The 24,367-nt window shown below is 55.4% G+C and overlaps 1 protein-coding gene, 1 long non-coding RNA gene and 3 other non-coding genes across 6 annotated transcripts; 1 reads left to right on the forward strand and 4 right to left on the reverse strand.

The window, feature by feature from the left end:
• Positions 1-475: 475 nt before the first annotated feature.
• LCAT (lecithin-cholesterol acyltransferase) lies at positions 476-8,124 on the reverse strand. 2 transcript variants are annotated; one of them, XM_072872818.1, is made up of 6 exons: positions 7,721-8,124; positions 4,590-4,746; positions 4,012-4,127; positions 3,575-3,670; positions 3,072-3,296; positions 476-1,656 (listed from the first exon to the last, which is right to left on the reverse strand). In XM_072872818.1, the coding sequence occupies exons 1-6, from the start codon at positions 7,866-7,868 to the stop codon at positions 1,034-1,036; spliced, it is 1,365 nt and encodes a 454-aa protein (XP_072728919.1). In that variant the 5' UTR covers positions 7,869-8,124; the 3' UTR covers positions 476-1,033. The 2 variants fall into 2 exon arrangements, with proteins under 2 accessions (XP_072728919.1, XP_072728918.1); XM_072872817.1 differs by lacking the exon at positions 7,721-8,124 and having other exon boundaries at positions 4,590-7,713.
• Positions 8,125-10,582: 2,458 nt separating this feature from the next.
• Positions 10,583-10,654, reverse strand: TRNAH-GUG (transfer RNA histidin (anticodon GUG)). Its single transcript has one exon. It is a non-coding gene; the product is annotated as a tRNA-His (tRNA).
• Positions 10,655-11,031: 377 nt separating this feature from the next.
• On the forward strand, positions 11,032-11,104 carry TRNAK-UUU (transfer RNA lysine (anticodon UUU)). The gene has a single exon. It is a non-coding gene; the product is annotated as a tRNA-Lys (tRNA).
• Positions 11,105-13,320: 2,216 nt separating this feature from the next.
• On the reverse strand, positions 13,321-13,392 carry TRNAH-GUG (transfer RNA histidin (anticodon GUG)). Its single transcript has one exon. It is a non-coding gene; the product is annotated as a tRNA-His (tRNA).
• A 2,226-nt stretch (positions 13,393-15,618) lies between these two features.
• Positions 15,619-16,646, reverse strand: LOC140656526 (uncharacterized). Its single transcript, XR_012044108.1, has 3 exons — positions 16,569-16,646; positions 16,312-16,428; positions 15,619-15,793 (listed from the first exon to the last, which is right to left on the reverse strand). It is a non-coding gene; the product is annotated as an uncharacterized lncRNA (long non-coding RNA).
• Positions 16,647-24,367: the final 7,721 nt, after the last annotated feature.

Consider the following 24,367-nt stretch of genomic DNA (forward strand, 5'->3'; position numbering starts at 1 on the left):
GCTGGCTGCGTTGCCAGCCCTGGTCACATCACCAACCCTGGCTGTGTCACCAGCCCTGGTCGCGCCGCCAGCCCCAGTTGCATCGCCAGCCCTGATCGTGTCACCAGCCCTGGTCATGTCGCCAGCCCCAGCTGCATTGTCATCCCAGTCGTGTTGCCAGCCCTGGTCACATCACCAACCCTGGCTGTGTCACCAGCCCTGGTCGCGCCGCCAGCCCCAGTTGCATCGCCAGCCCTGATCGTGTCACCAGCCCTGGTCATGTCGCCAGCCCCAGCTGCATTGTCATCCCAGTCGTGTTGCCAGCCCCAGTCATGCCACCAAGCCCAGATGCATCGCCAGCCCTGGTTGCATCGCTGAGCAAGTGGCTTTTCCCAAAGTCCCGGCTCCTGGGGTGCTGCCGGGCAGCGAGCACCTCTGTTTTCAGTAATGGCTGGCTTTACTAACCCTCTGTGCAAGGGCAAGGCAGGGTCAGCACTCAGAAGCAAAGTGTGTTTATTATTTTGTAAATCTGCTGATTTCAAGTTGGTCTTGCCTGGGAGCCTAGCTCGCTACCTGCATGCTGGCGGCTGGCAGAGGTGCTCTTGCAAGCCATACCTGCTGGTAGAGGTGCTCTTGCAAGAGCACCTGCCGTGCCACCCCTGTGACCACCCTGGTAAGTCAGAGCCCACACTCGTTACGCAAGTTTCTCTGTCTGAAGTGAGCAGAGGCTAGGGCACCGCGGGCTCCACAGCCTTTAAAGTGCCTAAACATGGCTTGCTAGCGATGAGGGCTTGTGCGTACGCCATAATTCGCAAGTGTGATGTTAATGAGCTGGCAGCGCGGTTAATTATCCACCCACTAGTGGGAAGTGACAAGCCTCTGAAGTATAATTAATTGCCGTTCCCAAAAGAAAAACCAATCAGTGTGGAAGTGGGTGCCAGCCCATCCACCTGAGCTGTTGGTCTTGCTCCTTTTCCTTCCGTACTCAGCTCCAAGTCCTGCATGGCAGCTTGTAGTGGCTACCAGCATGGAGGGAAGCTGGCCCTCATTCCTTTCAGTTCTTTTTGGGCTCCTTAAGGACCATCCATCCAGGTAGGATCTTCCTGCCCTTCCCTGCCTCTGGGCTGGATCTCACCTGCCCCAGCTCCCCCTGCTCCTGTGGGCTTCCCAGCAGGATTTCGTTGATGGAACTGAGTGTCAGGTTGCTGAAGACCATGTTAAGGTGGTCAACGCCTCGCAGCTCCTGGACGTGCACCTTCTGCTTTTGCTGGTCACGCCATCGCTTGCACAACTCCGAACTGCGTGTGTTGACGGTGTCATCCCCGTCACCATAAATCATGTCCACGGGGTCCTCGTAAGGGAAACGCTCATCATATATGTAAGTCTCCACGGTGGGGTAGCCTGTGCCATAGAGGCAATACGTGTCTACTCCAGGAGGAGGTAAGCCCTTCAGCAAGTCCTTCATGTCCTCCCACATGTACCAGCCATCCTCCAAGTTGACATCGGTGAAGAAGCGTTGGTAGTCCCGGTAGGTGTAGTTGTAGGAGGGCGTGGAGATGAAAATGTGGGTCTCGGGCCAGGCCAGGCTCGTTGGGAACATCCAGGGGCTGGTGGTGGTCATGCGCTGCTCTTCACGCAGCTTGATGTTGGACATGAGTGGGATGCCCTGATTGTCACCTGCAGGACACACACGGGCTCATCAGAAACAGCACCAAAATGTACCCTCACAAATGGTGCCCCTTGGGCAGCTGTGCTGGGATCAGCCCATCCAGCAGTGAGTCACAGCCGTCTCCTGGCTGGGGTATGGTTCCACCTCAGATCTTCCTCTGTTTACCCCTGCCCTGCCCATGGCCATACATCCTCTCCTCACCCCTCTGGCTGCAGATATCCAGAGCAACCTTCCAAACTCTTGTCTCCAGCATAACATCTCTAGCTGCTAGGAGGGGCTGAGTATAAACAAACCTGGATGTGTGATGGTCCTGACCAACCCAGTCCTGGACTTTCCTTGCAACCCCGGCACCTCCATGCCTGCCTGCAGAGACAGGATTGAGCTGAGCCCGATGAGGGTGCTGATAACGGGTGGCCAACCCACGTGCGTCCTGCAAGCCTTGGCATTTTTGGTGTGTCTGGAGCCCTAAGACCACACAATGATCTCAGATTACCTTAAGAATGTCTCTGGCCCTTGTGGCAACAGAGAAAAATATGAGGAGATGACTTAAGGGTGATGCAAGGGGCCAGATGTTAAAATCTTCAAGCACATGATTCTAATTCCATGCATTTTTGGAGGCTTAGCTTGTGACTTGTAGATATTCTGGGCTGCCAGCATTAGGCAAGTGATTGTGGCTTTCTGGGCTGAAAAAAGACTAAAGAGGAACTGGGTGAAGGGAGATTAAAGCCTGAAGACAGCAAAGCTTATGGGGGATGGGCTTTAAGATGTGGGGAGATCCAAGCAAGTGGTGCAGGAGAGCGTGAGTGTCCCTTGGGTGGCCTCCATGTCCTCTGCTGCACAAGGGCTGTATGGTTTGGAGTGAAGGTCCAGCAACCTGCATGGATAGAGGCGGTGCAGATGTCTGGGGAGGCAGTGAGAAGGGGGTGAGCATGCCCCAGACTGCTTCCCTGGCCCCAAGATTTTTGGCTGAGCCCTTTTCTTGCCCAGGATGGGTGTTTCGGCTTTCAAGGAGCACCCCTAGCCCAGGAGTCGACTCTTAGGCATGGTGCAGGGTGTGCTGCAGGCTGTCTGGCAAGAGCTGGTGCAGAGGAAGGGGGATGGCCAGGCTGCAGGTGGACCCTTCTGACAGCAGTTTTCCATACACACAAACGCACCAGCCCCAACCATGGAAACCAGAGCAAGCTCCAGGGCTATCCTGCTATCAGGGCTGTGGCAGGAACCTCTGTGGTGCTTTCTGCACCACGGGATGCAGCAGGATGCAGCAGCATCAGCACCAGAGCATTAGTGCTGCCTCCACAGACCTCTCACCCATCTGTCCCCCACTTCCTCCACCACTGTGTCCTTTCCCTGCCAATTATCACCCTTCCATTTCTGCAGGAGGGAAAGAAAGCAAAGAGGTGGCTGAACACAAGGAATCACCCACCGGACGCCAGGACACGCAGGGGCTTGACGGACCCTCCCCAGGGGGCACCCAAGGAGATGAAACCCCCAATGTACTGATCTTTCCAGGCTTGTGTCTGCTGTAGCAAGAAGTAGAGGATGTTCAGGTTGCCCATGCTGTGTGCGATGAGGAAGACGCGTCGCTGGTACTCATTGTGCATCTCCTCGATCAGTGCCTTCAGGTTCTGGAAGTATTCGGGCTGCTCCTCTGTGAACAAGAGGGGCACCAGCTCTTGGGCACCTCACTCATGGCCACAGGGCTCCAGGGCTGACCCTAGGAGCCCTGACCAGAGAGAAGTGTGGGCACAGAGGCCACAAGTGCCACCATGCATTCACATGAGAGCACCATGAATGGCTGAGTGACCACCACCATGGGCAGCCGTCCCTGTCCAGGGGTTCCTCCACACCAGCTGGCTCCCCCAGCCCATGAGAGCCATCTTGCTTCCCTCCCTGCACGGGTGGCCTGGCCACAAACCCCATACTTACGGGGCCCAACCCTCCAGTCATAGGGGGCTGCCCGAACTGTCTGGTCCCTCACGTAGCCGTTGTTCACCAGGTTCTGCACCAGGGTGTGCAGGTAACCTATGGGCAGAGAAAAGAGGTGGGAATTAGGTCTGTGGTCTTCTCCTGTCAATCTTTTTTCACCCTGGTCCTGGTCATGGCCACAATGTCCTCTGGTAAGCCCTGTAGCTTGGTGGCTCAGCCAGAGGTAGTGGCTCTACGCGTCCCATGTGCGCTGGGGTCAAGGATGGGGTGGTCCCTGCCGGCACTCGAAGGGACTGTGTCCCCGAGGCCAATGTCCCTCATTCCCAGGTGACCTGGGCTGTCTGCAGAACCAGTCCCCTCTGGAGACATGGAGACCCCTCTCCACTTGCAGGGAGCATATGGGATCCCCGGACACCCCACACCTCTCCTTGTCTCACCTGCCAGCTTGCTCTGATCCAGGTATTCCACAGAATAGGTCTTGCCGAAGCCAGGCACACGGATTTGCACCCCCGGGGCATTGGACATTTTCCGAGAGGTTCGGTTGTACACCACCCTGCAGGGACAGGACAGAAAGTAGCAGAAGAACAACATCCCCAAGGGATGGGGTGGAGATCACTGGGTGGCAGCTTGGACCTGGGTGGCTGTTTCCAAGTCTTGTGTGGATGCGGAGGTGAACTGGTGCCAAGCCAGCATCCATGCCAATTGCTTGGCATCTCAGGGCAGGAGGCTCTGATGGAGCAGGCTGCGGCGGCCCCCTCGCCCTGCAGCCCCGGGCAGGGTGGCAGCATCTCCAGTGGGTGCTGAGGACAGTCTGGCTGGCACGAGCGTGTGGCAGGGACGTGGGAAAGGGATGGGCGCTTGGAGTGGGAGCCAGCCAGCTTTGTTCCCAAACAGTCCTGTGGTGCTCCTGTGGTTTTCCATGTGTACTAGGTTGTGGCTGGGGAGGAGGACAGAGGAGGGAGATCCCTGGTAGGTCATTGCCCCAGGGAGCTCCCGGGGTGGGGGTGAGCAGTACCTGGTGTTATCGATCCAGCAGTCAACTCCCACTGGCAGGAAGGTGTTGAGATTAAGCCAGATGGTGAAATAGTCCTCCGTTTTACGGTAGCACATCCAGTTCACCACATCCGGCTTGTCCAGCTTTGCTTCCAGCTGGTTCCCAAGACACCCAGGCACTGGTGGCACCGCAGAAGGAGAGCAGAGCCAGCTATAGACCCCGTCCCACTGGCCCTGTGGGGCTGCCCAGCCTGGCGCTTCCCCTGGCCCCTCAAGCAGGGCTCTCCTGGGGCTGCCCAGCCGGGAACATCTGGGGACCCGCTGGAGCAGCATCCCTGGAGAACAGCCTGCTCTGCACAGGAGTGAGGGCGCTCGGAGTTGAGATGCAGGGTGAGCATGGAAGCAGCACTAAAAATGCATCCTCAGGGATCCCCTGAGCTGCCTTTCCCACACGGTGACCCCCAGAGCTGCCACCCTCGGCCCAAACCCAATCCCCACCAGCACGAAGCATCCCGGATTATTCCCCCCTGCCTGGCTGGGTTTCCATCCTCCTCTCCTTGCTGCAGCCTGGGGGAAGGAGTCAGTGCTGCTCGGGGCTGCCCAGCCCTACTGCATCCCCTGGCAGCTCGGGGATGCATAGAGTCCCCATGGAGGTGAAAGTCATCCTGGTGCTAGCACCCAAGGCCCACACACTGTTTTCCTGAACTTTAAACCCTCCGCACAGGCTGAGCAAGGTCTCTGAAATGGTTCAGTGCTGAGTGGAACCATACTCTCTGGGAATTCAGTGCAAATAGCGTGTACGGTAAACACAGCGTGGTTTTAAGCAAGTTCACAGTCTGACATGTGCGACCTGGGCTCCCTCGATGGAAGGTGACCATCACCGGGGTGCCTGGTCTGCCTCTGGGATTCCTGGCAGGGATGGGACACCCATCCCGGTGTCACCCTGGTATGTGTGCCTGTGCCATGGGCACACACCATGGAGACCATTCCCAGCTGGCGTGCAGGAGCTGAGTGCCGGCTCCTGGTGCCAGTGCTGACCCTGAGGGCAAAAACAAGAGGTGAAGGGACTGCAGGGGACAGTGGCTGTGAGCCTGGTGGGATGGGAGCACTGGGTGATGAATCCCACGGCCCCAGCGGGTCCTGGACTGGCCTGTGATGCATGGCTGGGGACAGCGTGGACCTTCAATGCTGCTGCAGGCACTGTCTGCTATGTGTCCCAAGGTACTTCCCCCAAGGACACCATGAGCTGCTTTGTGGCCTAAAGTCCCTATAGATGCCTGCCCTGTGCTGGTCTGGGACCTGGACCCAGGCTGTGCTGTGGCTGTGGGACCCCACAAGCATGGCAGGCTGGGAGCCACACTGCCTGGCGCGGGGGCTGAAGGATGCAGGCGAGGAGCATCTTTGACCTGAGAAGGATGTCCCCCATTTTCCCTGGTCCCCACCAGCCTCAGGTGTCCCTGCACCCCGGGGTCCATGGGTGTAGGTGTTTTTGGGAGCTGCAGTGCTGTCCCTGTCGCAGTGTGTGAGGGAAGCCTGGCCTGGAGATGCTCTAGTCCCATCCCACCCACCACAGCACCAGCTCCCGCAGCATGGCAGGGGCACAGCTGCAGCCTCCAAAAGCCTCATCCCATGCAAGAGGTGAAGGGGATGTAGTGGTGACCTCCCTCAACCTGCTTCACGGCTCCCTCACCTCTGTGCCATCTCCCCAGGGATACAGTGAAGGGTCTAATCCTGCCTTCAAAGCACCTGGTTGGGAATCAGGCCATCCAGTGGACCCTGGCATAGGAGAGCCCAGGCAGGGAGCGGGCAGAGAGGACATCCCCAGCCAGCAAAACGAGCGGGACCACAAGCTGCTCTGATGGCTCCCGAGAGTGCACAGCCAGCATCCCTGCACCCGGCACACAGCCCTGAGCTCTGCCTCCCCTTCCAGAGGACATTAGGTAATTATTAAGGGAGTTCCTGTGGGGGCAGAGGGGTTATCAACGGTCCCAAGGGCACCAGGGGTTTCTGGGACGCCCAGCCCAGGGGGATGGGCTATGCATGGATGCCGAGTGGCACATGGGGCAGCCGGACTTCTCTGGGCGTGGGACAGGGGCTGAGGCTGGTACCGGGGGCACGAGGAGATGCTCTGACCATCACAAGCCATCCTGAGAAGAAGGACCCGGTGACGGCCACTTGGGTCTCCTGGCCGCCAGCGTGGCCAAGCAAAACCTGTCCCAGGGCACTGAGGCTCCAGACACCATCCCCTGCTCTCTGATGCCTCTGGGAAGGGAGTTTGAAGGGTCAGCCCTCGTCATTGCAGCAGGGATGTTCTGCTTTTTCTCTTCTTTTTTTAAGGGGGAAACTTGGCTTGATTCAAGAAAAAGGAGAAAAAAAACAATTCTGCTCAGCAGAGGTTTCATGGCAAAACCCTAGCTCGAGAACCTAGTGATGGCACAGGAGCAAAGGAAGGCAGAGCCGTGCAGGATGGAGGTACCAGCTGGTGGCTGCTGCTCCCACCTCCACCTCCCCGAGGTGATGCCCCAACCTCTCCTTTCACCTCCCTGAGCACCTCTGCCAAAGGCTCCTCTACGCCATACCCCAGGCAGGGTGGACATGGGGTGTGATGTGAGATGGACACCCTTCTGCAGCCGCAGAGAATGACTTAACCATCGCCAGGGAGCGGCAGAAGACATGGGACAGGGTGGGCTTTTGGGGGAGCAAGGGGTGGTGGATGCTGGCCCACTGCACTGGTGGCAGCAGCTGTGGGAAGCGGCAGACGAGGATGTGCTGCAGCCCCCGTCCCTCTGCCAGCAGACCCCCCCCCCCCAACCGAGCAAGCCCTAAAACACCCTCTGGGCCAGCTGTGAGATTTAAGAGCCCCATTTGCTTTCTGGGGTGCCCAGCCTGCACCCCCAGCTCCAGGCAGCTGCGGCCGGGCATGGCCAGCCCTGCATCCCCAGCCTGGTGGATGGGAGGGGAGCTGGGAGCCGTGTGTCACCCCCCGCCCCGCCTTAGTGGCTCCAGCTCCAGATTGCAAAGGGCCACCACAGCCAAGAGCTGCCAAGGTGCCAGCAGCGCCGCACCCCAACCTCACTGCCGGCTCCGGGGCGCTGCGCGGCACCGGGGTGCCCACCCGCACCCTGCGTGGTCCCCGTGCTGGCGTGACCTTACCGAGTACCACGGGCGGCGTGCTGTTGGTCGGGGGAGCTTCTGGGGTGGTGGTGGGTGGAAAAAGGACGTTGAAGAGCCAGAACTGGGACGTGGGCTGCAGGAGCAGCGACAGCGTCAGCACTGCAACCCCGGCGCCGCTGCTCCCCATGGCAAGCTCGGCCGTGATCCTCCGGACGTCTCCAAGCAAAACAGCCTTTTATATTTTTTACGCAGGTCCAGCCAAGAGGCACCCGGGCCGCAGGGGAGGGGAGAGCGGCAAGGGGCTGGCCGTGATGGGGAGGAGGGACGGGGAGGGCCGAAGGACTGGCCTTGCGGACCCGCGGTGCCTTTGGCGGCCCACGGCAGCCCGGCGGTGCCCAGCGGCTCTCCGCGCCCCGAGAGCCCTGCTCGGGGGTGCCAGCGGAGCGGGCACGTAATTTTAGCAGCTTCCCAGTGCCTCGGCGTCCCTCCGCTGTGTGCTGGGATTGTGGCTGCCACGCACTTCCCCCTGCACCGCGCGCTCCCGGGGTAACCCCACGGGGCTGCCCAGGGCTGCCTGCTCCCTGCCTGCTCCCTGCCTGGGTGAATACAGCACCTCTCTGCTCCTCCTGCCCTTGTCAGAGAGGGCTGGTGCTGGCCAGGCCGAACCCAAACCTCTGGGAGACATCGGGGCTGGGACAGGAGAGGACACATCTGGGCAGCCCCTTGTGCCACATGGCAGCGGCACGTCCCCCAGCGCCACCCTGGGCAATGCCCCTGCCCCGTGCCCCCCTACCCAGGCTGCCCCATGCAGCATCCCTTTGACAGGCACTCAGCCCTGGGGGGATGCAGCATCCCCCCTGCATCCCCCTGGCAGGTGCTGGGCCCAGACCCCCGCAGGTCCTGGCCACTGCGGGCTCCGGGTCCCCATGGGTGCCCCCTCGGTACCAGCCCCAGCTGGGGCAAGCACCCACAGCCCCCAGCCTGCATGGCAGGGCTCCAGGTGGCCCTGCCTGCACCAGGGATCAGCGACCCTCAGGCACTGAGGGGCACCCAGGGGAAGGCAGGGTGACCTGGGCCAGCAGGGCCTGGAGGGCCACAGGGCAGAAGGGGCCAGGGTGCAGGGGGGTGATTCCAGGTGCCCCTTCCCCAGGAGGGGGGAGCTGGTCCCTCACTGGGTCCCCCTCCAGCCATCCAGCTCCTGCCCAGTGCTCAGCCCCCCTGGGGCACTAATAGGGAGCTGCTGGCAGGTTGCCAGGGACCCTAGGGCACAGTCCGGCCCCAGGGGGAGGAAAAGGAGTTTGACATCTCAGCTTCAGGTAGACTTTTTCAGTTGTTTTTGCAATGCACGGCCACAGTGCCTGCTCTGAAGGCATGTTTGTGCTGCATTTCGGAAGGAGGGGGTTACAAATCTATGTGAGGATGCAGAAGTGGGCTCCATGTGCCCACGCAACCCTCACCTACTCCCTTGGGAGACTCCATCCACCTGACACAGCCAGTCTCCTGGTGTGCCCAAGTCTTGCTCTGCCCAAGGAAAGTCTTACTAGCTTGGCAGCCAAGGGCTGACCAAACTGACCGTGGAGATGAGGAGGTCAGATCCAGGGTGCAGGGGCTCCCCATACCATCTCAGGGGTCAGCGTCACCCTTGGGCTGAGCTCGGTTGCACCAGATGAGCACATGGGGCTCAGGGGAAGAAGGATCTGGGGATGCATCTCCATTATGCTCTCCTTGGTGGACAGAAACCTGGGGACACCCTGGGAGAATGAACAGGAGCGATAAGAAATCTCTGCTCACCCTGAGTCCTGCCCCATCCTCTGCTTTTGTCAGGCTCTATGCCCTGCAGCCTGTCGCTGGGCAGCCCCTTGCTTGGGGGGTGTCTACTTACCCCAGGGCTTATTATGGCATAATTTAACTTTTCTCTTTAAAATCACTGCTCTTGGCTTTCAGCCTAGTATGTTGAGCCCAGCAGTGCTGCCTGCACATGGTCAGGGCTGTGGGTGGAGATGTTCTCCCTGCTCCGGTCTGCCTTGAGGGCCACGTGCAGGGCTGTGTGCCCAGGGAGGGGCTGTGGGATCGGGAAAATTAGGGGTTTTCTTATTTTTGAAATGCGTTAGCAGAAAGTCAGCAGGATGGCATGGTCGTGTGTCCAGCTGGAACTCCCCCCCCGGACTCAATGCTGAAGCTGAGGGGAAGAGCTGCTCCTTGTTGGAGAGGCCAGAGGAAAGCATTTGAGAAGAGGTGAATGGTGCTGAAACCTGGTGGTGGAGCAGAACCCAACTGCTCATGGGCTCGCTCCAGCCTTCCCAGTGTGCTCCGGTGGGGCAATGGGCCAGCGCGCAGCAGTGCTGAGCACAGGGATGCTGCGGGGGGAGTTCAAGCTCACCTGGAGCCTTTTGATCCTCTGGGTGCAAATCCTTCCTACCTAGCATGTTCTCTGGAGCTGAGCTCCGGAGCAGAAAGCTGCTGCCTCCCATCTCCTCTTTCTTGCTCTGCGAGGAAGGGAGAAAGGCAAGCAGACTTTCCAGGGAGGCTTTCCTTCCAGCTTGGCCAGGGTGGGAATAAAGAGGTACAGCAGAGTGGGTTGGCTTCAGAAAAGTCATACTACTGAAGGAAAGGTGTCTTCTTCCTCCCAGGGAACAGCGAGTTGCATTGGGTCTGTGTGGGGCTGGAGGGCACTGGTGGGTGGGCTGGGCTGGCAGGGTGGGTTCCCCGTGGAGCAGAGGGGCCCCTTCCTGCAGAACTGGGAGGAAGGGCAAGAGAAAAGGAGGAGTGGGCTTCAGGAGCCTATCCGAGCTGGTGGCCCCCTCCCAGGGCACGGCGTCTCTGCAAACCAGCCTCCTTGCAGCCGCCTCCCTCGCGTCTTCAGCCTGGCCTTTCCGAGCACCAGGCTGTTGGCAAAAGCGTTGCTGTGACTCGGATTCGAACCGAGGTTGCTGCGGCCACAACGCAGAGTACTGACCACTATACGATCACAGCCGCCGAGCGGGGGGCCCCGCGCTGCCGCTCCTCTCCTCCGGCCGGATCCCCCCTGCCTCCCGCGGGGAGCGGTGGGGGGGCAGCGGGGGCTTTACAGCCGCCCCCACAGCACCCTGCTCGCCCTCCCGGCGGGCGCATCCCTGCGGCCCTGGCGCCTTCCCGGGGCGCATCCCTGTGTCAGGATCTCCGTGGTGGGAGGCCGGTCCAGCCCCCGCCCAGGAGCCGGGCGCTGAGCCCGGTGTGTGCCGGTAGCCTCGCCGGGGCGCTGCGGGGCTGGAATAGGTCAATGCAAGCCCCCACGTTATCCCTCTGGTGATGCGGTGAAGTGGGGGCCTCATTGTCTGTCTTGAACATCCCCCCCCAAATCCCAAGCAGGAGCCTGGATAGCTCAGCTGGGAGAGCATCAGACTTTTAATCTGAGGGTCCAGGGTTCAAGCCCCTGTTCAGGCAAAGGCTTTATCCTTTAGGAGCCCATGGGCAGAAGCAGCACCTCTTCCTGCTGGGGCAAGTCCCTCCTGGGACAGCTGCAATAGGGGACTGTCTCCCCTCTGTTCCCTTCCTCACTGAAAGGTGTTCAGGTGCCCAAACCGACCACCTTTAAGCAGCTTCCTCAGAGACTGGGTTCCTGCTGGCACCTGCTTTTTCTGCGTGATGACCTCCACAAAGATGATGAAGAGACTGGGGCATTCCTCCTAGGAAGGAAGCCAGGCTCTTCTCAGTGGTGCCCAGTGCCAGGACCAGAGCCAATGGCACAAACTGGAACACAGGAGGCTCTGTCTGAACATCAGGAGACACTTTTTCACTGTGAGGGTGACCGAGCACTGGCACAGGTTGCCCAGCAACACTGTGGAATCTTCATCCATGGAGGTATTCAGATGCTGTCTGGACATGGTCCTGGGCAACCAGCTCTGGGTGGTCCTGCTCAAGCAGGGGGCTGGACCAGATGACAGAGGTCCCTTCCAACCTCAACCATGCTGTGATTCTGTTGCCTGTCATCCCAAATCCAATCCAACCAAAGCAGAGCCCTGTGTCATTTTAAGGAAAGATGGTTCACGTGAAAGCAGAGTCTGCAACGACCCGTGGGGCCACCACACTGCTTCAGCCAAGCCCTGAATTGCATCATATATGTGTATATATGCTTCAGGTTATTTTGGCAAAATAGAAACTCCGGTAGCAGAAAGTTGAGTAATTTTGGATGAAAAACATCCCCTTTGGGATTTTTACATTTTTCAACCTGATCTAGTTACTCACGCACAGTACACTATTCTTCAGATAAACTTAATGGCCCAAAACTGACTTTCTGAGGGAAAAAAAAAAGAGGGGTGAAGAAATTGTGTATTTCCTTGTGTTTCTACTTCTCAGCTGTGTAAAAGTGGGACAGGTACTGCTGCTGCTAAAGGACAAGTTCTCTAGATGTTTGTCTTTTCCTTCTGTATCATCTTTAGAAGGAAGAATGCTTTTTGCGCTTTGTCTGAGTAAAGAAATATGTGTTTTCAGTAAAAGAGTAAATGAAGATCAAAGGAGTGTGAAGTTGTGCAAGTAGTGCCCTATAAACTGCAAATCCTAAAAGTAAGTGCATAATGAATTTTGCTCTCCATTTCTTGCTATGGATAAGGTATGAAAGAAAAATCATTTATTTGATGCAATAAAAAAGCCTCCCTCTCCCCTTCCCATGCACAAGCCCTGCAGACACCTGAGTCAATCTGCCTGGGTGGTGGCAGCCCTCTGCAGTGGTGAATAAATTGAGAGCCTCTGCCCAAGTAGTGTCTTCTTCACCAGCTGAGCCCCGAGTGCGACCTGTGCAGTACCTTTTGCAGGTAGTTGTAATTTCATTTTTGAAAGCTGCCGTCCAGAATGAGTTCTGCACAGCTGTCAGGAGAGGGCACCAAGACCAAGCAAACAGGGTATCTCCATGGTCTGAAGGCTCCTGAAGAGTTAAGGCAACAAGGCAACAGTTTAAAACGCTTCCTCAAGCTGAAGCACCCCTGGTGCATGCCAGAGATCTCCAGCTGCCTCCTGGTGCCCATGAGACCTCTGATTCCCAGACCTACAGTGTGTCAGGGTCATCGCTCAGCACTGGATGGGTTTTGCCTCTGTCATGAAAGCATCTGTGAAGGTGCTGCAGCCACAATCCTCTTCCCCAGGAGCTGGGAGTGCTAGCAGTGGGTCTTCATCAGCTTGATCTTCCTTCTTCTTCAGGTGGTCGCTGTGGCAGAGCCTTCCTACTCTGGAGGGCAGGAGGGAGCTCTCTTGGCTTTCTGGTGCTGAGCCTGGGGCATCAAGCTGCTGCCTCCCACCTCCTCTGGCTCTGCGGGGTGGCCACAGAGTCTTCTGGTCCCCTTTTTGCAGAACTGGTGAGAGAAAGGTGGAAAACTGGGTGATTGCCTCTAAATTCTCAAGCTTTGCCTAGAAAATGGAGAAGCTGGAGTGCTTTCCCAGAGCATGGGGAAGCTGTCACTGCAGCCCCACCAGAGAGACCCTGAGCAGTGACTACAGGTCGGGAAATCATGGTAGGCACAAGTTCGGTCACTATTCAGAGCAGAGAGCACGTCAGAGCTTGTGGCTCCCTCCTAGGGTACAGCAGCTTTGCAAACTAACCTCCTTGCAGATGCCTCCCTTGCATCTTCAAACTGGCCTTTTCGTGCACAGACAATTTGCAAAACCATTGCTGTGACTCGGATTCGAACCGAGGTTGCTGCGGCCACAACGCAGAGTACTGACCACTATACGATCACAGCAGAAGTCCTGCCACATGCTGGGACCACAGGGAGGAGAGCACCTGCACTGTCCTCTCCCCTGGTGCAGGGCACCCTGCACATCCCGGTGAACAAAACCACACTATTTTATTAAGGTGGCTACAAATGGACTTAGATGCTGCTGCTCGGAGCCTCAGCAATCTGGAATGGAGCCCTAAATTGTGCCAAAATGCTGGCAATGCTGCGATGGCACCTGGGGACTGAGGTGGCTGCAAAGGACAGCGCTGTCAAGGGGATATCATGCCACAGGGGCATCATGCAGTGGGGGCATCATGCTATAATACAGCACATGCAGAGTTATAATAGTTTCAGCTAAGTCTAAGTCATACAAGAGGTGTGTAATTAAGTAACTTTATAGCATCGTGAGTGTGTTATACAAGTTCGTGGCAATTCAGTTTAAAATATGACAAATGGCACGAGAATCTCCATGGGGAGCTGAGTGATGCTCTGGGAAGGCCCTGGGCAGGGTGGTCCAGGTAATCCAGGATGTCCCTGGGGCCCCACATCCAACATTCAACATCCCCAGGGCCCCACTGCCACCTCTCTGCCCAGCCATGATCCTTGCAGACAAATCCTTCCCTGGCAGCATCACTCAGGCACAGGGAAGCCTAGGGCAGGCAGCATGGTTGGGCTGAGTCTCTTGGCTGGGCTCAGCCTTGTGGGACTCCTCGGTTTGGAGTCTTGTCCTCCAAGCTCGTGTCTTCAGGGTTTGTGCTGACACTGAGGTCTGCGTTTCAGCCCTTGGCACAGAAGCCCTTCAACTGCTTCTGTGACACTTCTAATCCTCCTCCCATCCCATTTTCGCCCTCTGGTAGCCTAGTTGATGGGGGTGTGTTGGTCAGTGCTGCCTACCCTTTCCTCCTCTAGGCTTTTAGCTCCTGCCTGGTTTGGAGAGGAAACCTAATTTTCTGTCCTTTTAGCCTCTTTATGACTGGGTCTGCACTACAGAGGCATGAATGGGTGGTACGAGACAGCCCAGGCTAGAAATGGGCCAAGAGAGATGTATCCAATGCCAGTCTGATCCCCTCTTCCTTTGCTCCCCATTGGGGCTTTCTCCTCCCTTGGGCACGCCGAAATGATCTCACATCTGGTGAGGATGGGGAGGGCCAGGAGTTTTCTCACCCAGAGCCATCCTGCCCCTGCCTTTCTCTCCTCTGGTGATGCTTGCAGGCCCCCAAAACATGCCAGGTGCCCTAACAGGGACATCAAAATCATCCTGTGTGCCCTGTATTGGGACCACTCTGTGTATATCCCACTCTGCCAAGGTAGGGGGGATGGTTGAGGGTCCCGTGTTTTTCATCCCTATGTTAAAACACAACCTTTGTATTCATTATTGATGAAATAAAACCTCTACATTGCTCCCAATTTTACGCCTTTGAGAAGGTGCTTTGGTGACTCCAGAGCTGCTTTTGCTGTTTCTTGTCCCGGCGCAGTTTGGGCTCAGCACTGGTGGAGAGGGAAGGACACGGTGGGGGTGAGAGCTCCCTGTTCCATGTCCGCAGCCCCCTGGGTACCATTCCACCACCTCCTCCTCCCCATCCCTCCACGCGCCAGCAGATATGCAGTAGGTGAGCCCTGGTGCCCCCAAGCCCTGCACGGACCCCAGGGCCCCCATGTGCCCATCGGATCCCTCACCCCACTTCATCAGCCCCATGGTGAGTCCCAGAGCCCCCGTGGGCATCTCCACATCTCCCCCAGCGCCACATGTGCCCCATGGAAATGCACATGGCACCAAGAGCCCATCCTGGCTCCACAAACTGGCTCAGAAGAAGGAGCACAGCCACCCAGAAGAGAGATGGAGACAAGATTTAATAGAAATACAGATGAGACAGTGATGGGGGGCCTCTTTGGCTTCTGTGCCCTGCAGCGTGGGCAGCAGGGCCAGCACTGGGGATGGTTTCCCCCTGACACCCACTTTTCCCCAGCCTGTCCCTGGGTGCCAAGAGTGGCACTGGACATGGAGTGCTGCTTGGGGCTGTCAGGGGGCTGATGGCCATGTCTGGGGTGCTCCTGGTGACGTCCTGGGCCAGCCCCACTGGTGGTGCAGCCTCTGGATGCGGAGCTACAGGGCCTCCTGCACCTCCTCCAGTAGGAACAGGGTCTCCAGCATCTCAGTATAGATGGGGACAGCACTGGAGAGCAGCGGTGTCAGAGTTGGAGGCAATATGGAGAGCAGTCCTGGGAGCTTCCACATGGACATGCCTCCACTTGGCCTTGAGGGGATGGCCCTGTAGGGCTGGACACTCTTGAGGTCCTGGCAGGTTTCAGGAGGTGGCTGAGGACCATGTCTATAGACTTCCCCATCATATTCACATGTCCTCTGTTCTACCAGAAGTCCACATACCTCTCCCTTCGATCCTGGAGAGTCATCTGCTGCCCAATGCTGTGGTGTTAAGGAGGAACAGTTTGGTTTTATTGCACAGGGAGGAGGGCGCAGAAATGCTACGGGCTCAGTTCAGGCTGGATATTATGGAATCTGCTTCCTCTGGCATTTCCATACTTTCTATGATGGGACACAGACCCTGCTGTCCAAGGCAACGACAAGGTCCCATGTGCAGGCAGTCAGCATGGGGATGGGTCGGACAAAGGATGAGACTTTGGACCAAATAGGCATTGACCCACAGGGCAAAGTGTCTCAGTGTCTAGTTAGAAAACATCGGAGGAATCCTTTTCTCTTTGGCCACCCACAACTTTCTGGTCCCATCTAGAAATCCTACTGGAGTGTCCAACAGCTGGCCCTTGGATAGCAGGGTACCTCATCCGAGGTGCCAACCTCCCAAGCCTGCTGCCCTCCCACAAGTGGTGCCAGTGAGAGACCCCCTTCCCCTGAATCCTCCTGGTTGTGGAGGGAAGGGCACTGCAAGGGATGGGGAGACACCATCCATAGCTGGAGAGGTTTACCAGAATAACTGATTCTCTTCACAATTCCTCTGCGGATTCAGCTCTACCCTCCTGCTCCACTCTTCCCGACGCATGTGGTAAGTCTCCAAGAGTTGCAAGGTGTAGCTGCCTTGCTGGCTGCAACAGCAAGGAAAAAGTCTCTCTCACCTTCTGGCTGAGACCCTCCTTCCTTCCCCCTGCCTTCAACTTGGAGGCAGCTTGGGGCTGCCTGGCATCAGGGTCTAAGCCAGGTCATGGGAAAGGGGAGGATGCCATACCCAGCCCCAGAGCTCAGGAGCTGGAGTCCTTCATGCCTCGGACAGCTGCTGCTGCTCAAGTTTCCTGGGCTGAAGTTGGTGAACACATTCAGTTTGTATAGCACCTGCGGACTCTCCAGCTTCCTCTTCATGTGGCTCTGTGCAAGAAGGGAGCAGTCCTCTCCTCTTTCGCAGCTGCTGGCAGTGGTGAGAGTGGCCAAATCTCTGTCAGTGTTTCATGAGACCACCTAGCCTGCATTGGCACCAGAGGACTATTTTTGGGAGGCTTCTCACCTCCCTCAGGTGCTCCAAACATTCAGCAGTGGTGATGTCAGCAGCTACAGGGTCTGTGCAGCCCTCCAGCATGTTCTGCTCCACCCTCAGAAACCCCTATGAGATGAACTGCCACAGGCAGGGACCTGCAGCTGTAGCAGAGGAACCAGGAGAATCACCCCAGCATGGCCCTCTGGGTGGGGGGGGGACATTAGTTCCCCACTGGCCCCACACTCTCGTGCTGACATCATTCATCATGAGATAAATGAGGGGAGGGAATGGCTGTTTTTCAGAGCAGGAAGCATGAGATTAAATCCTCCAGCAGGTCAGAGCACATCACCAAGCCACGAAGATGGCTTGGTTGGAGGAAATGCAGGCCCTGAGGGCACCAAGAGTCCTCAATGACCCTGTCCAGCATCCCCTGGGACCTCCACCCACATCCCGTTTCAGCCCCTGCCAGAGCTGATCCACACCCTGACCTGCGGACTGGTTTCCTGGTACGACGGGGAGGTCCTCCTTTTGTTTCTGAAAATGGGAAGTGTGGTTTGAGGGTCTGTCACCGAGAGTTTGCTTGTGCTTGCTGTCCTTCTCCACCACCAAGAAGCTCTCCTGAATTCTTGGCAGAAAGCTGAAAATACCCAAGAGGGTGAGCTGATATGAGTACGGGATGAGGCTGTTCTCCACCTTGTACTCATGAGTAGCTCAGTGCCAGCCTCCGCAGCAGATGGCAGTTCTGCCGGAGATTTAGGTGTATTTGGCTACTTGGTTTCGTGTCAACAGTAGAGGAAGAAAACCTTGAGTTGTAGCAAGTTGTAGCAAAACCATGAGCTGTAACACCCACATGTGGTCCCCGTCTTGAGGGAATAAAGAGAACAACAGTGACTTTTGCAATAACCAGAGCCCGGAGGGACCACAACCCACCTCCTGCGACTGCACTGTGGTGGCCACACACTGAAGGCTGTGTTTTGGGGGCACTCAGTACAGGAGAAGGAGGAAGTGTCTGAGGGAGAAAAGCAATGCTGGCAATTAGCTGTCTCTGGGACTCCTTCTGTGCCAGACAACCCCCCCTTGAACACCAGATTTGGAATTAAATCAGAGTCTTCCAGTTGACAAAATCCGAGGTAGAAAACAGTGAACACAGACATTGCTCTGTCTTGCTGGGGGAGGATGTTCTGAATTTAATTTTTCTTTGAAAAGCGACATCATTTAGACTGAAATGAGAGGAGGTTCATAGACATCAAAAAGGAAGGAGAAAAATTTCCTCAGCTCCTGGAGTAATTCTTCACACAAACATCAGTCACCGTGACAAATCTGAACAATCCTTCAGAGGCAATACCTACACTGTGTACAAAGGGAACAACCCATTCAAGAAATCCAAGAGCACAGGGTCACCCTCATCTGTTTCTCCATGAGACTCACCTGCCAGGTGACCTTCTTCCTTTGCCTTTACGCCCCTTTCCTTTCTTCTGGCCAGATAGTGTGGACGGAGACTGAGACCACCTTCCTTGACAAAGGAGTTGCTCAGTAGGAGGACTGTCTGGAACTATACAAGGGGAAGACTCTTCAGAAAGCATCTTTGTGGCTATTTAACAAGAATGACAGGCATATCTGCTCCAGCATCTGAAAAAAACAATCCAATTCCCTTGATGCCATCATCTCGAAGAGGTCTTGCTCTCTAGGAGGTCTTTGGCACAGCTTACCAGCCATTTAACTGTCATCTCTGGACAATTTTTCTCCCCACATTCAAGTGCACAGGATCTGTGGGAGAGGTAGACCCCTCCACCCTTGGCAGCTCAAGGCAGAGCTTCCTATAATGAAGGAACAGCTTGCAATATATACCAGGGCACAGAGCGCTGGGGGAAAGTGTCCCTCAGCAGTACCAGCTGCGTTTGTCAGTGTTGGGCTGCCATAAGCTCTTCTTCCATAGGGGGTGACTTGAGCTTTGCTGTGTACAGTCTTTCCTCCCAGGGTACCACGTTTTTACCTTGTCTTCAATCACCTGCTGCTGAGGACTAAAGGAACACCTACACACAAGCACCCATGCCCACACCCCCCCTCCCACTCTCTCACAAGTCAGATGTGACATTACCATCAGTCTCAATTTGTTTATCACCTTCTTCCTCCTTCTTCTCTTCCTCTTCCTCCTCCTCCCTGTCTTTTGTGGCCTTCAGAGGTCCTACAGAGGGACATTCCACAGCTGCTTTCTCAGGGGAAAGTGTAAAATCAAACCTGGAAATGAGAAGACACCAGATTGAAGAAAGGGCCACCACATTGCCTTTGCATCTTCCATTAACAGGACGGTCACAGAGAGACTTGAGAAGGTCTTTTAAGGCCACTGCTTTCCAAAGCACAATGTGCAACATCCTTGAGACCTCTGTTAGGAAGTGGAGGGACACTAGACCTCCATGGCCTGAGAGCACACAAGATGTCCCATAAATCTGCTCCAGGGCTTCCAAGTCCTAACTCTGAAAAAGGTGACTCCTTCACTGAAGACTCTCTCTTGTCTCCTCTTCCTGTTCATGGACATGAAGAACAGACTACTCTCTCTTTACCCAAATGTCCAAGATTGGTTTGAATTCTAACCCTGCCCTGCAGCTCTCTTGCAGACCCTCTCAGACTCATATCAGGGCATCTGTAATGCATAACCACCATCCCCATGGCCATTAAGGCCACTACTGAGCAGCCCCAGCTCAGGTCGGAGCTCTGAGGAATCCCACTCAAGCACAGGAGGGGAAATCACTCCTCCTGTCTCCCAGGGACTTGGAAGCAGGCATTTAGGGGCACTTGGGGCACTCGGGTCTCACCATAGGCATGGTTATGTCACAAACATAGGACTTGTATGAATCTGGTACCCACTCAGGGACACTTTTCCCATACAATCCATGTGCAGGAAATTCTGCGATCTTCCCATTTTGAAATTGCACCCAGAAGAAAGATGAATCGGGGGAAACCTTACGGAAAATATTGCTTGAGTTCCTCAACCAATGAGAATCGGATGTACTGTGGTAACACAAAGACACCGCCAGGACCCACATGAAAATCAGGACTTTCTCTGCCTGATACCACCACATGTCTCCTCCCTGGGGTCTGAAACAGAGACAGAGATATGTGAAAGCATTCCAGGGACATTTTCACCTTGTTTATAAAGTCTTTCTTCTGCTCAGAGAAGACATGGCCACTCGGACACCCTATAACAAAGTTTCTTGGCTAATATGAGCCCCTCAGCTTTTCAGGTAGAAGCTGCACAGCTCAGAGTTGACAAGGAGCAATAACACTGCCATGTGTGGCCCCATGCAAGCTGCCATCTCTTAGGTTCACAACAGGACTATGGGGAACTGAAGCTGCTGTGCCTGCTGCCTCAGCATCCCAAACATGGTCCAAGAAGTTGATTCAAAAGCAATAAGATCACCCCATGGCTGTTAACGTGCGGGGGAACTAAACGTCGGCTTTCTGTGAGGGGTGAAGTAGGATGGGACATGCAATGGGCATGTCCCCATGTCTTGGACTCTTTCCCTGGACAGTGTCTACTTTTGAATCCATCAAAGCCCCACCATTATCATTTCTAGGACAGACAGTGGGATGCTGGGCTAGGTAGAGCCTTGATCTAACTCTAGGTTAGACCTTCCTGGTTAGATCTAACCTTCCTAGGTTAGATTCTCATATGTCAACTAGACCACTGTGTAGGAGAACAGGACACTACAGAGTTGGCACTGCTGTAGACCTTGACTGCCCCAGTGGCCGTGGGGGTCCTGACAGGCCACCAGAAATTAGTTCAGTTGTCCTTTGACAGGTGTCCAGAAAGATGAGGTGTAGCACAGGAAAGGGATCAACTTACACTGAGAAGGGCTTCCAGCAGCTTTCCAGTGCCATCCACAGCAAGGAGAAAGTTATCAAAAAACCTCATAGTGACTTCCCTGTTTTGTATGGAAAGAATGCCGATGGCCTTGAAGACAAAGTCCGTGTCCTGTCTTTTAGAGGTGGCCCAAAAGAATGATGTCACAGTCTCATATACACAACATTGCGCCCTTGTAAAAGGTAGTTGGGCACACACAGAGAGCTCCTCACACCTCAGAGGGATGACCGTTACATCAGTTAGAGAACAGAAAAAGAGGAAAACCTCTGCAGCAGGACAGCGTAGGCTCCAAGAAGTTGTCAGCAGCTTCAGGCAGGACATTGCTCCAGTGCAGTCTGCTGAATGCCATGCTAACAGGCCCTAAGAGTGCCTGGGGGATGAGCACTGTGTGCGAGGGCAGGGGACACGGAGGCAGATCCCATGACAAAGTCCATGGCACTCGGCCACAAGCATGCCCACACCCAGTCCACTCCAGCTAAGTCTATGCCAGACTCATGGAGAAGCAACGGAGGAGCAAAATGCAAGGACTGCACATCAGCCTATAGCATCCTTTCATCCCCCTGCTCCTCATACCCAGCAAATGTCCCCACATGTACCCACCTGACGTTTCAATCACATGGAAGATGGGGTTATGTGAAAGAGAAGAACCCCTCCAAACACAAACCCAAGCGCTTCCTGCCCCACGGCATCATTCATGTCACACTGCAGCTGCACTGACCAGAAATCATGGCAGATCTGGCCATCCATGAGCGTTTCCACAAACACTTGTCCTTGTCTTTGGTTCTGGTCTGTCTACAAATGACTTGTACCCACTTTGCTCTAGGAGCCTGTAGCAGTCAGCAGGAACTGTGGCCTTTGCCCTTACGAGTAGGTGGGCAGCACCATAAAGGTGGAGCATGAGCTTTCTCTCAGTTTCATTAGAAAAAGCAGTTCCAATAATTACAGTCTGAAAGCAGTAATCCTAACATTCATAATCATGAATGGTATGGAGCCAAGCATGAGAGCAATTAAAGAAGAGATACTCTAGGTGAAGGTGTATCATTAAAAAAGGACACCCATGGGTCTTTCTGAGAAATTGCTCCTTGGTGGCCTGTTCAGCTTGAACAAGCTGAGGTTGTTCTCAGGACATCTTCAGGCATTCAGTCATGCCTTAATAGCAGTTAACATATGCCTCAAGGGTGGTGCAAGGGCAAGCAAAGGTTTTAATCCCTCTTCTTACAAAGAACATCTTCTTCAGCGTTACTGAGGTTGCATTCGTCTGCAGCCACCTTGGACATATGAAACATGGGTCTCCAAACAATCGAAACCTCGCTGTTCACAGTGCACATGTAGTCTTTAAGAACATAGAATATCCCAATTCCTAACAGTCGGACACCCTGAGAACAGTGCAGGTAAAAAGAAGGAACAATTGTAAGTATCCTGGAAGACACTCACCAGTGACTTGTCAGAGCATGGGGATGCTGCCTTGTGCCTTGCCCACCCCCAGCCTACAAAGGCCAAGATGGGACACTGAGGAAGCTCTGGAGACAAAGCACATACTCCTGGCCCTTTTTGTTCTTTTATCCTCTGCTGTGCTCAAGAAAGCTATTGGGAAAAGTAACAGCAGAGCCAACATCCCTCCCCTAGATATAATTGGAGGGGTTTCCAACAACAAGGAGAAACCCTTAAAAAGTTTCAGGGTATGGTCTTCCCATTCTGGCAGGGTTGATGAGAAGTCCCAGAAAGTGCTTAACACTTTCTTCTACTTTATCTGGACTTTCATTTTTATCGCAGGTGCCAGAGAAGCTGGTCTGTGCCACATTTGTCAACAGCAGTGTCCTGCCGGGCGACTGTTTCTGCTTTCAGAGCAGGGAAGTGATGGCACTCGGCACAGTGTTGTCTGGACAAGGCAAGCTCTCTGGGTTTCACGAGGGGAGGAACAGGATGTAAGACCTACCCTATCCTGTGCCAAGTGCTGTCTAATGCATTCAGACACGCTATCCCAAATCATAAGGATCTCTGGAAAGCAAGCAAAAGATGTGTCATGCTCCAAGTCAGCAAGCTCACAACCCTTCAGCACATTCTTACCCAAGAAGATGATGAGTGAGATTAAACGCATTGCTGCTCCAATTAAGAACATGGAAGGTACTCTACATGACAGGAGATGTAGGATATCAGGAATAGATGTCCACACCAGTGAGAGGACGGTGTGGTGCCCACAGAGGGCTCGGAGGCTCAGAGGACCCCCGGGTATCTCCTCTGCAGGGACCACTGTCAGCCCTCTGTGCTCATCAACTCTGCATGGCCACTGTGGCTAGGAGCTCCAGGTGGGCAATCCCCTCTTCCAGGCAAGCAGCAACCCTTGATGCCAGGGGCTTCAGCCTGAGGAGTGGGCAGCAAGGCAGGGGCAGAGGAAGGTCCTCAGGAAGAGGACCCAGGAGTCCTGGCTGCCAAACTGATCGTGAGCCAGGAAGGGATGATCAGACAGGGCTCTTTTGCACCCATCAGCCCTACCCAGTCCTCCCCAAAAGGCCCCCACATTTCCACGGATACTTTTGTAGCTAATATTCTCTACAACATTCAGAAAATAACCCCTGCAAGCCTCACCACCAGGGGTGAGATTCTTGAGCATTGGAAATTTATCTGGCCACAGGTTTTCCATCTTTGTCCCCTGCTCCCTCTGGGTTAACTCCTGTAGCAGGAGGGTGAGAAGGAAACATCTTCTCCACGGTCTCCAACTCCTTCTTTGACTTCACCAAAGGGCCTCCAGCTCCATCCTGACATGGAATATCCCACTGTGACCCCAGACCACATCACAGAGGGACTGCAAGGGCTTCCCCAACCCCTCTTAGCCTCCCCCAGATGCTGGCAGGTTTTGCCCTACAAGAGGAAGGGGAGGTGTGGTGGGTGTTGTAGGGTGCTATCCCCACCTCACTGCCCACTCCCCAAGGGGAATGGGGGGGCATTGAGAGCCATGGGAGGGATCCCCAGATGGGGGCTCGCTTTGTGCACTCCAGATGCACTGGTCAGCTCATTGGTCCCGACTGGAGAGGCTGTGCCACCACTGCTGGTGTGGGGCTACGCACAGCGGCGTTCCAGTTCCTGGGATATGGATAAGGCTTGGAGACTGACGCACACAGAAGGATCCCCAGTCCTGGGACACCAGCAAGGCTCAGGGACCCCTTTATGGGGTTTCCCTTTATGTGAGAGAGCAGCAGGAGTGCATGGAGCTCTGCCTGGGGATGGGTGATGAGCCAACTGGGAGCTTATGGGTCAGGATTAATGAGAAGACTGGGATGGGTGTCAGTGTAGTGGGTGTCTGCTGTAGGCTGCCTGATCAGGAAGAACAAGTACATGAGGCCTTCTACAGACAGAAGTAGCCTCACATTTGCAGGTCCTGATCTTCCTGGGGTATTTTAACCACCCTGATATCTGCTGGAGGGACAACACAGCACAGCATAAGCAACCCAGGAGGTTTCCAGAGAGCATCGGTGACAGCTTCCTGACATACGTGATAGAAGAGCCAACGAGGAGCAGTGCTCTGCTGGACCCTGTACTTACAAACCAGGAAGAGCTCACTGGGAGGAGTGACTGATGCCATCCAGAGGGAAAGCTGTGGGATGAGCCCCTCTGTACCCAGGGACAAAGCCCTACCAGGATGACAACCAGGCCCCCAGCCAGAGGAGATCAGACATTCAGACCAATCTAGCTCAAT

The sequence above is a fragment of the Ciconia boyciana genome, chromosome 9 (assembly GCF_034638445.1).
Source record: "Ciconia boyciana chromosome 9, ASM3463844v1, whole genome shotgun sequence".
NCBI lineage: Eukaryota > Metazoa > Chordata > Aves > Ciconiiformes > Ciconiidae > Ciconia > Ciconia boyciana.